Below are 18306 nucleotides of genomic sequence, written 5' to 3' on the forward strand. Positions count from 1 at the left end.
GTTGATCGAAAAGTTTGGGGGATCTAAGAGTGTGGCAACCCAGTAGTCAGGATTACTTCGAATTCTGACAATATGAGGGTCATGCTGCAGGTAGTGCAGCAAGAAGGCACTTATGTGTCTTGCGCATCTCGGAGCCCCAAAATTATTTTCCGGGCTAGATGCAGCTAAAAATTATTATTAATTTTAAATCTGGTGGAGCTTAGTATAGATGGCCTAATAGAATCAGTGCTGCACACTGCTACAAAGCCCAAATTATTTTCCAGCCAAGGTACAGATAAACATGATTAGTAATTTTAAATCTGGTGGAGCTTAGTATAGATGGCCTAATAGAATCAGTACTGCTCACTGCTACAAAGCCCAAATTATTTTCCAGCCAAGATACAGATAAACATGATTAGTAATTTGAAAGCTTAAAACGGTTGGTGAGGTGATTTTAACCAATCATCAAGCTTTTACTCTCCCCAGGATGACACAGGGGTAGAAAAGTCGTTTCGGATCCATGATTTGTTCATCTTTATGAACGTGAGTCTGTCTACATTATCAGTGGAGAGCCGTGTGCGCTTATCTGTCAGCACACCACCAGCAGCGCTGAACACACGTTCAGACAGAACGCTGGCTGCGGGGCATGACAAGATCTCCAAGGCGTAAGTGGCGAGCTCCGACCATTTATCCAGATTGGAAGCCCAAAAAGAGCAAGGGTCCAGTGACACAGTCATGGCTTCAATGTTTACTTGGAGATACTCCTGTACCATCATCTCTAGGCGTTGACTATGTGTCAGACTTCTTGTCTCCTGTGGCCTTGCAAAGGATGGGCTAAAAAAGTGGTGAAATGATTCCGCAAAATTGATGTTACCAGCAGATACTTTGGTTCTGTTACGGTTTGAGTGCTGAACACTCATCGGTCCCACGGTTGGCAAGTTGGAACTGTGAGATTCACTACGTGCACCACTGGTGTTTTGTGGAAAAGCACATGTAAGATTCTGCAACAGTCTCTGCTGATACTCCTGCATGCGTGCATCCCTTTCTATGGCAGGAATAATTTCTGCAAATTATTATTATTTCTAATTCTCACAATTCGAGGGTCATGTTGCAGGTAGTGCAGCAAGAAGGCACTCATGTGTGTTGCGCATCCAGGAGCACCAAGTCCCTGTTGTGTTGGTGGCGAGGTAACAATCATGCTTTCTTCCTCTGTCCTCTCCCCCCAACCTCGCACAACAGAAATGTGATCAAGGTCTCCCTCATCTGATGAGTCTTCCATCAGTTCGTCCTCCACTTCTTCCTGGGCTCCTGCACCTTCCTCACTAGTTTGGCTGCTACCATGCACCCTGGTAAAACCATCTCCCCCACCCTCACATGCCTGCCGCCTTGGTGCTGCCGACCGTCTGGACCTTGCAGATGTTAGCCCTTCCGCATACAACTCCTCCTCCTCTACTTCCTCCAACTACTCTTGTGCCACCACCTGACTCCGAATTCTGTTTAACATGTGCTCCAGCATGTAAATCACCGGAATAGTCATGCTGATAATGGCATCGTCAGCACTAAACATCTTCGTCGCCATTTCAAAACTGTGCAGAAGGGTGCATAGGTCCCTGATCTGAGACCACTCCTCCAGCGTGATTTGCCCCACCTCTGGATCTCATTGGCCTAGGCTATACGTCAGAACGTATTGGACCAGGGCTTGTCGGTGCTGCCACAGTCGCTGCAACATGTGCAGAGTTGAATTCCACCGGGTAGGCACATCGCATTTTAGCCGGTGAAGTGGCAGGCCCAACGACTTCTGTAGAGATGTAAGTCGCTGAGCTGCGGGATGCGAACGGCGGAAGTGAGCACACAGGGACCATGCCCTCTGCAGAAGGCCATCTAGTCTGGGATAGTGGGCTAAAAATTGCTGGACAACCAGGTTCAACACGTGAGCCATACAAGGCACGTGTGTGACATTGCCCCGGCGAAGGGCCGCACCCAGGTTTGCAGCATTGTCGCACATGGCCTTCCCTGGTTTCAGGTCCAGTGGAGACAACCATTCATGAAATTGGTTCTCCAGAGCTGACCACAAATCCTCAGCTGTGTGACTCACATTTCCCAGACATTTCAAAGTAAAAACCGCCTGATGACGTTGAGCCCTACTGCCAGCATAGTAAGGAGGTGTGCAGGATCCCTTCTGCGCAGTTAGAAAGCTTGTGGCATGACCAGACAGGCTTTGGGTGCAGGTGGAGGACCGAGAGGAGGTTGAGGATGCAGAAGCAGTGGAGGAACTTTGAGATAAAGAGGATTGACGCACAACTCGTGGGGACGGCAAGACTTGGACAGCAGCCCCTTGTCCTGCTGTCACCATAGTTACGCAGTGCCCCTGTCCATGCCTACTCGTCCAAGTGTCTGTGGTGAAATGCACCCTGTCACACACAGAGTTTCTCAAAGAAGCGGTGATGTTGTGTGCGACATGCTGGTGGAGCGCAGGCACACCTTTCTTTGAGAAGTAGTGCCGACTGGGCATCTGGTACTGGGGCACTGCGACGGACATAAAGTCTCGAAAATCCTCTGTGTCCACCAGGAGGAAAGGCAGCATTTCTGTAGCCAAGAGCTTGCAGATGGTGAAATTCAACCTCTTAGCTTTCTCATGGCTAGGAGGAAATGGTCTTTTACTTGTCCACATCTGAGGGACCGAGGGCTGGCTATTGTGCTTAGACGGGGTTGATAAGGTTGTCCCCGGAAAACTGCCAGTCTGTGAGGAAGATACAGGCGGACATGTTAGGTTGCCTTGATCCAAAGGTGGTGCTATCGATGTCGGACAGCGCTGAACACCAGCTGGTGTTACCACCTCCAAAGAAAATGATGACCTGCCAATCACGCTGGCTGTTGCGGGTAAAGAGGTGGCAGGTCTGCACCCCAAAACAGGTGTGACTGCTGTCCCCCCAGTCACAGAGGATGAAGAGGCCGCGGATGCACAAGATGTGGCAGACGGTGGTTGGCCCGGCCGGCTAGGCCGCATTGTAGCACAGTGAGCTTCCCACTGCAACTTATGCTTCATGTCCATGTGCCGGTTCATGCATGAAGTACTCAAACTATGTATTTTTTGGCCTCTACTTAGCTTTTGCTGACAAATGTTACAGATAACACGAGTTGGGTCATCTTTATCGATCTGAAAAATGCCCAGGCTATGCAAGGCTTAGCACCCATGCGACCTGAAGAGCCACCACGACTTGTGGTGAGAAGCAGAGTTGTGTTTGAGGATGCAGTTGTTGACGTGCTTCCAGTACTACGTCTCTGTCCAGGAAGGCGCAACCTGACCTCGTCGTCACTAGCATCTTCCTCCACCTCCTCTGCTGACCTCATCTCTTGGCTGACTGTGAGTTGACAGTAAGTGGGATCTCCAACCTCATCAACATCACCCTGTGCGTTATCACACCCGTCGTCCTCAGAGCCAACCTGTTCCGTCCCTGACAAAAAACTAAAGTTGTCGCTCCAATCAGGTATTTGAGTCTCATCATCGTCTTCCTCATTGTCTCCACCAACAGGAGTTACAGTTTGGGAATGAGGGTCTACATTATGGTCAGAACCTTCTGTGTCTGGTCCTGGATCCGACTCATAAAGATTCTGGGCATCAGTGCAGATCATTTCCTCGTCTGGATTCACAGAAGCGCTGGAGTCGACCTCTGATTCCCAGGCTATAGTATGACTAAACAGTTTTGCAGACTCAACCATCTGTTCTACCTCATACTCAGACGGGCAGCTGGAGATTTGGGAGCTGTGAGGAAGCAAGTGCGATTGGGGTGACACCTTTGAGGACTGGAGTATTTGTGATGTTGAAGTTGATGTGGAGGAGAGCCCACTTAAAGGAACACTTGATATCCGTTGAAGCACCTGCTGTTTTTGTGCCTCATCTGGAATTTGTAGCGATTGGCGTGGCCGTAAGAAAGGGATCTTATCACATTGTCCCCTAAAAGAAGTAGACATTTTAGTTTGGCTGGAAGATGGTCTTTCTTCTGCAGATGTTACTGTTGCTTTAACACCTACCCCATGGACACAACCTTTTTTCCCTTTCCCAACACGCCTATTCCCCTTTCCACTCATTTTGGTGGTTAACTAATTCACAACTCTGGAGTTGTTTGCACAAAAAAACAATGGATGGGAACCGAGCAGAGCTGAGTGGCCAAACTGTGGTATTAGGCCAAAACTATTGGCTGGGTTAGATGCAGAAAAAAATTATATTCAGTTTGCAACCTGATGGAGGTCAGTATAGATGGATTAATAGAGAAAGTCCCACACACTGTTAGAAGGCCAAATATTTTTTCAGTGCTAGATGCAGATAAAAATTATTTTTAATTTGCAACCTGATGGAGGTCAGTATAGATGGACTAATAGAACAAGTCCCACACACAGCTAGAAGCCCAAATATTTTTTCAGAGCTAGATGCAGAAAAAAATATATTCAGTTTGCAACCTGATGGAGGTCAGTATAGATGGACTAATAGAGAAAGTCCCACACACTGCTAGAAGGCCAAATATTTTTTCAGAGCTAGATGCAGACAAAAAATAATTTTTAATTTGCAACCTGATGGAGGTCAGTATAGATGGACTAATAGAGAAAGTCCCACACACTGCTAGAAGGCCAAATATTTTTTCAGAGCTTGATGCAGACAAAAAATTATTTTGAATTTGCAACCTTATGGAGGTCAGTATCAATGGACTAATAGAACAAGTCCCACACACTGCTGGAAGCCCAAATATTTTTTCAGAGCTAGATGCAGAAAAAAATTATATTCAGTTTGCAACCTGATGGAGGTCAGTATAGATGGACTAATAGAACAAGTCCCACACACTGCTAGAAGCCCAAATATTTTTTCAGAGCTAGATGCAGACAAAAAATTATTTTGAATTTGCAACCTTATGGAGGTCAGTATAGATGGACTAATAGAACAAGTCCCACACACTGCTGGAAGCCCAAATATTTTTTCAGAGCTAGATGCAGAAAAAAATTATATTCAGTTTGCAACCTGATGGAGGTCAGTATAGATGGACTAATAGAACAAGTCCCACACACTGCTAGAAGCCCAAATATTTTTTCAGAGCTAGATGCAGAAAAAAATTATATTCAATTTGCAACCTGGTGGAGGTTAGTATAGATGGACTAATAGAACAAGTCCCACACACTGCTACAAGCTGAAATATTTTTTCAGAGCTATATGCAGATAAAAATTATTTTTAATTTGCAACCTGATGGAGGTCAGTATAGATGGACTAATAGAACAAGTCCCACACACTCCTAGAAGCCCAAATATTTTTTCAGAGCTAGATGCAGATAAAAATTATTTTTAATTTGCAACCTGATGGAGGTCAGTATAGATGGACTAATAGAATGATGCTATGCCCAAAAGATTTTACTTCACTAGGTGCAGTAAAAAAATTGGTATTCTATACACAGGTGGTATATCTTGCAACACAGATAGGCTACTCCACTGACTAACACACTCTGCAATAGGCCAAAAAGGATTAGCTTTGCTAGATTCAGCCAAATGCTGTGAAAAAAACTTGCACAGCACTGGCACAGACCTGCCTGACAAAAACTGATAGGAACTGATGTAACATAGTCCTGAAAAGGACTGCAATTACAATTAGCCTTTACTCCCACAACCTATCTATTTAAGAGCACAGACCTGCCTGATAAAAGTCGTAGGAAATGCTGTAACCTAGTCCTTAAAAGGACTGCAATCACAACTTTTCCCTACTCCCAAGCTATCTGTAGATTTGTGCGAAAATTGGCTTGAAATTAACAAGGTATAGCGCACACAGCAACAGCGGTGCCGTCTAACACGCAGCTGCAGCAGTGAGAAAATGGTGGCGACGGGGAAAATGGCTTGGTCTTATAGGGCAAGGACATGTGACATACACTGCCAATGACACATGCCCTTGCTTGTGTGAAAAAAAGCACTTCGCTCCGTGTGTGCGCTGCTGATAGGCTGACAGATTGCACCTCCCCACTGTAAATGCGGGAAAGAGAAAAAAAAATGGAGATCTTCATTATTCCTGCAGAGATCCATCCCCTGCCCCTCTCCCCGCCCCGCTGTACACTCAAACTGCGTATTAACATTAATTTTCATCATTACTAAGAAAAAATCCAGTTATGATTTTGGTGCACGAACAGTTATCGAACATAACCTCGAACTGCCGAATTTTTCTCAAATCGTTCGGGTTCGCCGAACGGCTCGAACACCGCCCAAAACAGCTCGAATTTGAGATTGGCGAACAGTTCGAGTCGAACAACGCTCATCTCTACTCACTACAGCCAAACTGAATGCAATGGGTCACAGATGGGTCACTAAACTAGCTGACTTCAATTTCAGCATCAAGTACAGGCCAGGAAAATGCAATGCGGATGCTGACGGATTGTCGAGAATGCCACTAGAGCCTGAGGAGTTCATGCAAGAATGCTCGGAGGAATTCAGTCTGGAAGCAATTAAGAGCACTACCCAAACAGTGCAAGCTTACCAAGAGGAAGACAAACCATTGTGGTGTCTGTTGACGGTGGAAACCACTATAAAAGTGAGAGAACAAGATCACCCCCTGTCCATTCAACAACTATCAAAAGGAAAAACTCCATAGAGCGCAACAGGAAGATCAGATAATTGGTAGAATACTACTTTATGTGGACCAAAATTGGTTTCCAAGTAAACGGGAGAGAGATAATGAGTCACCAGCAGTATCTGTTTTAGTTAAAGAATGGACGAAGCTCTACCTCAGTGAAGATGGTATCCTATATCGTAAAGGAGGACAAAATCGGCAGTTGGTACTACCCAGAGTATTCCGTAGGTTGCTCTTCAAAGAACTCCATGAAAACATGGAACACCTGGGAGTGGAAAGGACAACCAACTTGGTCTGTGAACGTTTCTTCTGGCCGTACATGAAGAGAGACAATGAGAGGTACGTGACCAGGGAGTGTGGGTGTCTGATAGATAAATGTCCCAACACATCAACCCGGGCACCTGTGGGCAACATCCAAACTACGTATCCGTTTGAGATGGTCTCAATAGACTTTCTACATCTCGAGACGTAGTTACGAATACATATTGGTGGTGATGAACCATTTTACTCGATTTGCCCAAGCATATCCCACCACCAATAAATATGATGGAACAGCGGCAGAGAAGATCTTCAATGATTTTGCTTTGAGGTGTGGGTTCCCTACGAGGTTACACCACCACCAAGAAAGAGAATTTGAGAACCAGCTCTAGGAAAGTACTGTAGAATTCAGAGATTCCATTACAACGCCCTATCACCCAGACAGTAATGGACAAGTGGAAAGTTTTAACCGGACATTATTGTCGATGTTGCGCACTTTAACAGCTGATGAGAAGAAAGACTGGAAGAGTTCCTTGTCAAAAGTGATACATGCCTATAACTGTACAAAGAGCGATGCAACTGGTTACTCACCCTTTTTCCTATTGTATGACTGCCAATCGACATCATGTTCGATACTCTGGTGTCAGAGATTTACAGAACGTATCCGGAGTACGTTCGGAAATGGAAGGAACAGATGGCAGAGGCATACAACATAGCGTCCAAAGTGGTTACGCAAGCGCAGAGCAAGAGTAAGGAGTACTATGATCGAAAATGTTATGGAGCAGAATTGGCACCGGGAAGCCGGGTGCTAGTCAAGAACGTACGTGAGAAAGGCGGTCCTGGAAAACTTCATTCGTACTGGGAAGACAAGGTGTATGTGGTCGTAAGTAGGAAAGCTGATGACAGCCCAGTGTATGAAATCCGATTGTAAACGGGAGACTAGAAAACCAGAATAATCCATGGGAATTTACTACTACCCTGTGATTATCTCCCACCACAACAAGACTTCCCAGAAGTAGACAGACATCGTCCAAGATCGACTAAGGGAACACACCGTTGTATTTCCCGGACTAGCAAAGAGAGGGATGTACCATCCTCATGGAGAGTGAACTAAGTCCCGAGGCTCCAGAGTTTGTACCAAGGAGAACAGATGAAGTCCAATTCAGATCTGACGATCGAACACCAGTCCCTGAAGAGACCAATCGACACTCAGGAGGAGCGGAATTACCAGACCATGCAGAAACAGGCGATTCAGGAGAAGTACATGAACTTACAGAGGCAGCTCCAAGAGCATCTGAGGAAGCACGGGAAATGACTGCGGCGGAAGAAACTCCTGTGACCAAAGAACCCATGGTATCTCAGGAACAACCCACTAGGAGGATGTCGACTCAAGGAGTGAGCAGGCACGTGATGCTGGCATATGAGACACTTGGTGAACCGAGTCAAGTGTCAAGGACCGTTGACTGGAAACAGGTATCTCTGCCTAAGGACTAGGTAAGCCCACTGGAGTGGTATTCACCACCGAGAGGCAGTATGGAAGATGTGTCCTACTGGAAAGACTTGTTTTCATGCTTTGATTTTCCTTAAAATACTTTGTAGAAACAAAGAACTGTGAAAGCCTAGTGAGAGAGAGCTGGTTGAAGACGTACAAAAAGCTCCAACTGAAGAGATGCTGATTGTTTTAATTGTGTTAATTGTTTATTTCTTACAGGCGTCCTACAAGAAAATGGTTGTAAGAATAGGTTGTTATCAATGTTTATGAACGTTATACCGATTTGACAATGCCAATCTGCATATGAAGTTATTCAACTTTCACCACTGTCACAAAATTGGTCAGATTGACCAATTTAGACGAGTGTCAAGGACGACATTCAAAAAGGAGGGAAGAGTGTGACATGAAGAAGTAGTGCTGTTGCTTCAAAAGCATCCAGCAACTATCAGAAGTAACACAAGCACAGGAGACAGGAAGTGTTGTACTCCAGAAGAATCCAGCAACTAGAAGGGTTAACACAGTTACAGGAGACAGGGAGTATTTTATCAGAGCACCAGGTGGATTATGAGGAAGTTGTTTACAGTCTGGCTGAAGTTGAAGAGGAAGGTAGCTTCATGAAATAATGAAAAAAAAAATACGTGGGGCTTCGCCCTATTTTGGTGTCCAGCCAGGTACATCTAGGCAGCTGGGGGCTGGAATCCGCAGCGCAGGGAGGCCCAAGCTTTCTGGGCCCCCCCCCTCCACTGCAAATTTCAGTCCGCAGCCACCCCAGAAAATGGCGCGTTCATAAAAGGCGCCATCTTCTGGCGCTGTACCCAACTCATCCAGGGCCCTGGTGCGGTGGCTCACTGGGTAATAAAGGGGTTAGGGCCAGCTTGGCATTATCAGCTGGCCCTAAGCCCGAAATTCATGGGGTCACGCCAATATTAGACATGACCGCCATGAATTTCTAGTAAGTATTTAAAAAAACACAACACCTAGAATAAAGTCTTTTAATTGAAATAAACACAATTTTTTAATGTTCTAAATTAAACTATACTTACAATCACGCCCATTCCAGCTGAAGCCAATGTCTTCTGCAATAAAAGTAAAATAATAAAGCAACATCATCATTACCTTTCCATGGTTCCCACGACAGCTTCAGCTCTGCTACATTGACATGACAGGCTGGATCGCAGAAAGCTGCCATCCAGCTTGCCATGCCGCAGACACTGAGAAGCGCAGGCATGCTTGCGATCCTCAGTGTCTGCCTGTGACGGCATCCAGATGAGCCGAGGTCATGTCCAATGAACTCTTCTCACCTCATGCACGTCACTGACAGCGTGGGAAAATTCTCCTGCGCGCAGCGCTTCAGCAGGAGAATTCTCCCACGCTGGGATGGCATTGAGATGACATGCTGGATGGCAGCTGAGCGCTGCCATCCAGCATGCCATCCTTCATAGACACTGCAGAGCGCAGGCAATTCTTCCACGCTGTCAGTGACGTGCATGAGGTAAGCTGAGTTCATTGGACATGAGCTCACCTCAAGCACGTCACTGAGAGCATGGGAAAATTCTCCTGCGCTCAGCGCTTCAGCAGGAGAATTCTCCCACGCTGGGATGGCATCGAGATAACAGGCTGGATGGCAGCTGAGCACTGCCATCCTGCATGCCATCCTTCATAGACACTGCTGAGCGCAGGCATGCTTGCGCTCTGCAGTGTCTTTTTTTAATAAATCCTTTATTTTAACACTTAATGACAAGTACAGTAATCAACACTATCACTGTACTTCTTATATATGTGACTGACATGTTTCTATGTATCTAATCTATGTGTGATGCTCTATTCTTTCTGTTATAAATTGTCGGGTACCGATACGGAATTGCCGGCCGGCTTTTTAAAAGAGACGGTGCATGAAAACACTAATATTTTTTTTAATAATTCCTTTAACACTAAATGACAAGTACAGTAACCAACACTGTCACTGTACTTCTTATATATGTGACTGACATGTTTCTATCTATCTAATCTATGTGTGATACTCTATTCTTTCTGCTCTAAATTGTCGGGTACCGGTGTATGCCGCTGCTGAATTGCTTTTCATATTTCACTGTGAGCACTGTTCCCATCGATTTGGGCAACCACTGTAATGCAACAACCACCATGGCTGTGGCATTACAGTGAGTGGCAGACAATCCCTGCATAATTGGTGCTCTAAATAGCGCCAGACATGCAGGACATGCTTTTGGTGCACGAACAGTTATCGAACATAACCTCGAACAGCCGAATATTTTGCAAATCGTTCGCGTTCGTCGAACGGCTCAAACACCACCCAAAACAGCTCGAATTTGAGATTGGCGAACAGTTCTAGTCGAACACCGCTCATCTCTACAGATAGACTCCCTGAGCTAACAGTGTGGCATATTATCGGGAGAAAGATAATGACTGGATGGAATCCTGTCATAGGGATCATCTCCCTCATCAAACCCCCCCCCCTCCATCTCCATGCAGGATAAAGAATGCTGTGTACTTTTATGTCCTTGTGAAGGAAAAGCCTGTGGTTGTGTATGCATAGAAGTGTGCTGCAAAGAGATCTCATCTATGCTGAATTATGCTACTTAAGTGACTGTAATACTGTGCCTTGTGAAGAAACTACTGTATTGTTACTGAAGCCGGTTGCTCAAGACACTCAGACTGTACTGTAATGAAGATTGTTGCTGTAATATCCCAGAATTGCACTGGCCGCGCTTCAGATTTAATTCCACTGTTAAACTTTTGAAAAAGACTCTTGTCAGATGTGTCTGGTCAGCAATTGAATCTAGTGTGTGCGTGAGAGAAGCTGCAGCCTATGGTCTCCTTGAGTAACGGTTCCCCTGGGATTCCAAAGAATTCATGAAACCTGTCTCACTCTATCTGAACCTAGTGGCGTGCGTATATATACACTGCTCAAAAAAATAAAGGGAACACTTAAACAACATAATGTAGCTCCAAGTCAATTACACTTCTGTGAAATCTACCTGTCCAGTTATGAAGCAACACTGAGTGTGAATCAGTTTCTCCTGCTGTTGTGCAAATGGAACAGACAACTGGTAGAAATGATAGGCAATTAGCAAGATACCCCCTATAAAGGAGTAGTTTTGCAGGTGGTGACCGCAGACTATTTCTCTGTTCTCATCCTTTTTGGCTGTTGTTTTTGTCACTTTTTCATTTTGCCATTGCTCTCACCCCTAGAGGTACAGTAGCATGAGGCGGTGTCTACAGTACAACCCACATAAGTTGCTCAGGTAGGGCAGTTCATCCAGGATGGCACATCAGTGCGAGCTGTGGCAAGAAGGGTAGCTGTGTCTGTCAGCACAGTGTCCAGAGCATGGAGCAGATACCAGGAGATGTGGAGGGAGCCATAGGAGGGCAGCAACCCAGCAGCAGGACCGTTACCTCCTCCTTTGTGCAGGGAGGAACAGGACGAGCACTGCCAGAGCCCTGCAAAATGACCTCCAGCAGGCCACAAATGTGCATGTGTCTGCACAAACGGATAGAAACCGACTCCATGAGGATGGTATGAGGGCCCGACGTCCACAGGTGCGGGATGTGCACCCAGCCCAACACCGTGCAGGATGCTTGGCATTTGCCACAGAACACCAGGATTGGCAAAGTCGCCACTGGTGCACTGTGCTCTTCACAGATGAAAGCAGGTTCACACTGAGCACATGTGACAGACGTGACAGAGTCTGGAGACGCCGTGGAGAGCGATCTGCTGCCTGCAACATCCTTCAGCATGACCGGTTTGGCAGTGGGTCAGTAATGGTGTGGGGTGGCATTTCTTTGCAGGGCCGCACAGCCCTCCATGTGCTCGCCAGAGGTAGCCTGACTGCCATTAGGTACCGAGATGAGATCCTCAGACCCCTTGTGAGACCATATGCTGGTGTGGTTGGCCCTGGGTTCTTCCTAATGCAGGACAATGCCAGACCTCATGTGGCTGGAGTGTGTCAGCAGTTCCTGAATCCGATTGAGCACATCTGGGACATCCTGTCTCGCTCCATCCACCAACGTCACGTTGCACCACAAACTGTCCAGGAGTTGGTGGATGCTTTAGTCTAGGTCTGGCAGGAGATCCCACAGGAGACCATCAGCAACCTCATCAGGAACATGCCAAGGCGTTGTAGGGAGGTCATACAGGCACATGGAGGCCACACACAATACTGAGCCTGATTTTGACTTGTTTTTAGGACATTACCTCAAAGTTGGATCAGCCTGTAGTGAGTTTTTCCACTTTAATTTTGGGGGTGACTCCAAATCCAGGCCTCCATTGGTTAATAAATTTGATTTCCATTAATGATTTTTGTGTGATTTTGTTGTCAGCACATTCAACTTTGTACAGAACAAAGTATTCAATGAGAATATTTCATTCATTCAGATCTAGGATGTGTTATTTGAGTGTTCCCTTTATTTTTTTGAGCAGTGTACAGTTAGGTCCATATATATTTGGACAGAGACAACATTTTTCTAATTTTGTTTCTAGACATTACCACAATGAATTTTAAACAAAACAATTCAGATGCAGTTGAAGTTCAGACTTTCAGCTTTCATTTGAGGGTATCCACATTAAAATTGGATGAAGGGTTTAGGAGTTTCAGCTCCTTAACATGTGCCACCCTGTTTTTAAAGGGACCAAAAGTAATTGGACAGATTAAATAATTGTAAATAAAATGTTCATTTCTAGTACTTGGTTGAAAACCCTTTGTTGGCAATGACTGCCTGAAGTCTTGAACTCATGGACATCACCAGACGCTGGGTTTCCTCCTTTTTGATGCTCTGCAAGGCCTTCACTGTAGTAGTTTTCAGTTGCTGTTTGCTTGTGGGCCTTTCTGTCTGAAGTTTAGTCTTTAACAAGTGAAATGCATGCTCAATTGGGTTGAGATCAGGTGACTGACTTGGCCATTCCAGAATATTCCACTTCTTTGCTTTAATAAACTCCTTGGTTGCTTTGGCTTTATGTTTTGAGTCATTGTCCATCTGTAGTATGAAACGACGACCAATTAGTTTGGCTGCATTTGGCAGGATCTGAGCACACAGTATGGCTCTGAATACATCAGAATTCATTCGGCTGCTTCTCTCCTGTGTCACATCATCAATAAACACTAGTGACCCAGTGCCTCTGGCAGCCATGCATGCTCAAGCCATCACACTGCCTCCGCCGTGTTTTACAGATGATGTGGTATGCTTTGAATCATGAGCTGTACCACGCCTTCGCCATACTTTTCTCTTTCCATCATTCTGGTAGAGGTTGATCTTGGTTTCATCTGTCCAAAGAATGTTCTTCCAGAACTGTGCTGGCTTTTTTAGATGTTTTTTTAGCAAAGTCCAGTCTAGCCTTTTTATTCTTGATGCTTATGAGTGGCTTGCACCGTGCACTGAAGCCTCTGTATTTACTTTCATGCAGTCTTCTCTTTATGATAGATTTGGATATTGATACGCCTACCTCCTGAAGAGTGTTGTTCACTTGGTTGGCTGTTGTGAAGGGGTTTTTCTTCACCATGGAGATTATTCTGCAATCATCCACCACTGTTTTCTTCCATGGGCGCCCAGGTCTTTTTGCATTGATGAGTTCACCGGTGCTTTCTTTCTTTCTCAGGATGTACCAAACTGTAGATTTTGCCAATCATAATATTGTAGCAATTTCTCGGATATGTTTTTTCTGTTTTTGCAGCTTAAGGATGGCTTGTTTCATCTGCATGGAGAGCTCCTTTGACAGCATGTTTACTTCACAGCAAAACCTTCCAAATGCAAGCACCACACCTCAAATCAACTGCAGGACTTTTATCTGCTTAATTGAGAATGACATAACGAAGGGATTGCCCACACCTGTCCATGAAATAGCCTTGGAGTCAACTGTCCAATTACTTTTAGTCCCTTTAAAAACAGGGTGGCACATGTTAAGGAGCTGAAACTCCTAAACCCTTCATCCAATTTTAGTGTGGATACCCTCAAATGAAAGCTGAAAGTCTGAACTTCAACTGCATCTGAATTGTTTTGTTTAAAATTCATTGTGGTAATGTCTAGAACCAAAATTAGAAAAATGTTGTCTCTGTCCAAATATATATGGACCTAACTGTATATATATATATATATACCGGGTGGGCCATTTATATGGATACACCTAAATTAAATGGGAATGGTTGGTGATATCAACTTCCTGTTTGTGGCACATTAGTATATGGGAGGGAGGAAACTTTTGCAGATGGCTGGTGACCATGGCGGCCATTTTGAAGTCAGACATTTTGGATCCAACTTTATTTTTTTCAATGGGAAGAGGGTCATGTGACACATCAAACTTATTGAGAATTTCATAAGAAAAACAATGGTATGCTTGGTTTTAACATAACTTTATTCTTTCATGAGTTTTTTACAAGTTTATGAACACTTATAAAATGTGTTCAAAGTGCTGCCCATTGTGTTGGATTGTCAATGTCTTCTCCCACTGTTGACACACTGATAGCAACACCGCAAAAGAAATGCTAGCACAGGCTTCAAGTATTCGTTGCTTCAGATGCTGCACATCTCGTATCTTCACAGCATAGACAATTGCCTTCAGATGACCCCAAAGATAAAAGTCTAAGGGGGTCAGATGGGGAGACCTTGGTGGCTATTCAACTGGTCCATGACGACCAATCCACTTTCCAGGAAACTGTTCATGTAGGAATGCTCAGACCTGACACCCATAATATGGTGGTGCACCATCTTGTTGGAAAAACTCAGAGAATGTGCCATCTTCAATGCATAAAGAGGGCAACACATCATCATGTAGCAATTTCAGATATCCAGTGGCATTGAGATTTCCATTGATGAAGAATGGCCCCACTATCTTTGCACCCCATATACCAGACCATAACATCAAGATACGAGATGTGCAGCATCTGAAATAACGGATACTGGAAGCCTGTGCTAGCATTTCTTCTGCGGTGTTGCTATCAGTGTGTCAACAGTGGGAGAAGACATTGACAATCCAACACAATGGGCAGCACTTTGAACACATTTTATAAGAGGGTTGCACATATATGCACTGCACTGTATATGTGTATATATATATATATATATATATATATATATATATACACATATATATGTATATATATATACATATAAATATACACAGTGCAGACCAAAAGTGTGGACACACCTTCTCATTTAAAGATTTTTCTGTATTTTTTTGACTATGGAAATTGTACATTCACACTGAAGGCATCAAAACTATGAATTAACACATGTGGAATTGTATACTTAACAAAAAAGTGTGAAGCAACTGAAAATATGTCTCATCTTCTATGTTCTTCAAAGTAGCCACCTTTTGCTTTGATGACTGCTTTGCACACTCTTGGCATTCTCTTGATGAGCTTCAAGAGGTAGTCACCGGAAATGGTTTTCACTTCACAGGTGTGCCCTGTCAGGTTTAATAAGCGGGATTTCTTGCCCTATAAATGGGGTTGGGACCATCAGTTGTGTTGTGCAGAAGTCAGGTGGATAACCAGCTGATAGTCCTACTGAATAGACTGTTAGAATTTGTATTATGGCAAGAAAAAAGCAGCTAAGTAAAGAAAAATGAGTGTCCATCATTACTTTAAGAAATGAAGGTCAGTCAGTCTGAAAAATTGGGAAAACTTTGAAAGTGTCCCCAAGTGAAGTTGCAAAAACCATCAAGCGATACAAAGAAACTGGCTCACGTGAGGACCGCCCCAGGAAAGGAAGACCAAGAATCACCTTCTGAGGATAGGTTTATCCGAGTCACCAGCCTCAGAAATTGCAGGTTAAAAGAAGCTCAGATTAGAGACCAGGTCAATGCCACACAGAGTTCAAGCAGCAGACACATCTCTACAACAACTGTTAAGAGGAGACTTTGCGCAGCAGGCCTTCATGGTAAAATAGCTGCTAGGAAACCACTGCTAAGGACAGGCAACAAGCAGAAGAGACTAGTTTGGGCTAAAGAACACAAGGAATGGACATTAGACCAGTGGAAATCTGTGCTTTGGTCTGATGAGTCCAAATTTGAGATCTTTGGTTCCAACCACCGTGTCTTTGTGCGACGTAGAAAAGGTGAACGGATGGACTCTACATGCCAGGTTCCCACGGTGAAGGATGGAGGAGGTGTGATGGTGTGGGGGTGCTTTGCTGGTGACACTGTTGGGGATTTATTCAAAATTGAAGGCATACTGAACCAGCATGGCTATCACATCATCTTGCAGCGGCATGCTATTCCATCTGGTTTGCATTTAGTTGGACCATCATTTATTTTTCAACAGGACAATGAACCCAAACACACCTCGAGGCTGTGTAAGGGCTATTTGACCAAGAGGGAGAGTGATGGGGTGCTACACCAGATGACCTGGCCTCCACAGTCACCAGACCTGAACCCAATTGAGATGGTTTGGGGTGAGCTGGACCGCAGAGTGAAGGCAAAAGGGCCAACAAGTGCTAAGCATCTCTGGAAACGCCTTCAAGATTGTTGGAAGACCATTTCCGGTGACTACCTCTTGAAGCTCATCAAGAGAATGCCAAGAGTGTGCAAAGCAGTTATCAAAGCAAAATGTGGCTACTTTGAAGAACCTAGAATATAAGACATATTTTCAGTTGTTTCACACTTTTTTGTTATGTATATAATTCCACATGTGTTAATTCATAGTTTTGATGCCTTCAGCGTGAATGTACAAATTTTATAGTCATGAAAATACAGAAAAATCTTTAAATGAGAAGGCGTGTCCAAACTTTTGGTCTGTACTGTGTATATATATATATATATATATATATATATATATATATATATATATATGTATATAATAACTCAGACAGTGAGTCATCCTCTGCAAGACCTGACACACAACTTTTGCAGAGAACTCCTGACTCTTTGATGGACTTGAGTCACTGAACGTAATTGCATTCAACCGTTTCTGCATTCTAAGGCTGCAGAAACTTTTGAAATTTTGATGGGGGATAAAAGGGTCTGATGCCATCCCACGGGCCCTCTTTCTCTGTCTAGTGGTCTGCCACTATGAACCGACGCCCTTGCATTGTATATATAGTGTGGATGTCCATAACAGTTTGCTCATTATATTCAGCAAATTAGGGTGGATTGCCACCACAAGAGGCAAGGCAGGTATTTTGCTCCTATGCCAGTAATAATACCCCCTTAAAAAATAATGGCCTTTGAGCACACCCTGTAGAAAGTATTATTTCTTCTTTAGGGCCATCACAGGCAGCACAATGCCATGATATTGCACTGTTTACGGTGGGACAGTGCCACCTTGAAGGCTGTAGGCGTACAGCCACCTGAGGCCCACAGGATGGAGAGTAGTCAGCTTAGGACACTATAGCTGTATCGGCATCATATTGATACCAATACACTTTAAAAAGTGTCCCTCTCTGCTGCTACTTTCTTTTGTTTTTTATGTGTTGAAATTTTGAAAGAATTTTGCAAATAGGGCATCTGCCCTTGTTACACTCTTACATTATGCCACTGGTAAAAATATATTATTTTCTGACAATCTCTTACTTTGAACACAATAGCTTTCACTGAAGAATACAAAATAATATTACTATGCTTAATAAGTTGTTCATACCTTTTCAGGATATGCAAGAATCATAACTTTGTGTTTGTTTGGTTGTTTCTTCCAACTCTTGAGAAAGGGGCTTTCAGCAAGCATAGTTTTAACTAGTTTTTCACATAGTTTAAAGCCATGTTGTGCAAGTAAAATCACAGCATCTACCTGTTAATGAAGCACAGTATGTTTTAAAATGGCGCATGGAGATTTGTCCAAAATTTCGAAATGTAGTCAGGAAAATATATAAAAAGACACCCCACATAGTTTTTTTTTTTAAATTTTAACATACGCAGACTTCACCTTCACCCCTTCACCCTTCACCCCGAAGCCTGTTTTCACCCTTTTGACCATGCCAGTTTTTTCAATTCTATGTCACTTTATGAGGTAATAACCCCGGAATGCTTCAACAGAT

The 18306-nt window shown here is 44.2% G+C and overlaps 1 protein-coding gene across 2 annotated transcripts in view; it reads right to left on the minus strand.

Annotated features, from left to right (window-relative positions):
* The window catches only part of LOC141161755 (uncharacterized), a 1209981-nt gene that overhangs the window by 441936 nt on the left and 749739 nt on the right, over positions 1–18306 (minus strand). Inside the window, exon 11 of one of the 2 annotated variants that reach the window (XM_073647037.1) lies at positions 17913–18059. The exons of the other annotated variant lie outside the window; for it this stretch is intronic. Within the exon in view, the coding sequence (XP_073503138.1) occupies positions 17913–18059 (147 nt within the window). The remainder of the gene's footprint in view (positions 1–17912; positions 18060–18306) is intronic. 2 annotated transcript variants of the gene reach the window in all.

Source organism: Phyllobates terribilis, unplaced genomic scaffold (genome assembly GCF_046119375.1).
Source record: "Phyllobates terribilis strain yellow unplaced genomic scaffold, ASM4611937v1 Scaffold_1__5_contigs__length_1240528914, whole genome shotgun sequence".
In the NCBI taxonomy this organism is placed as follows: Eukaryota; Metazoa; Chordata; class Amphibia; order Anura; family Dendrobatidae; genus Phyllobates; species Phyllobates terribilis.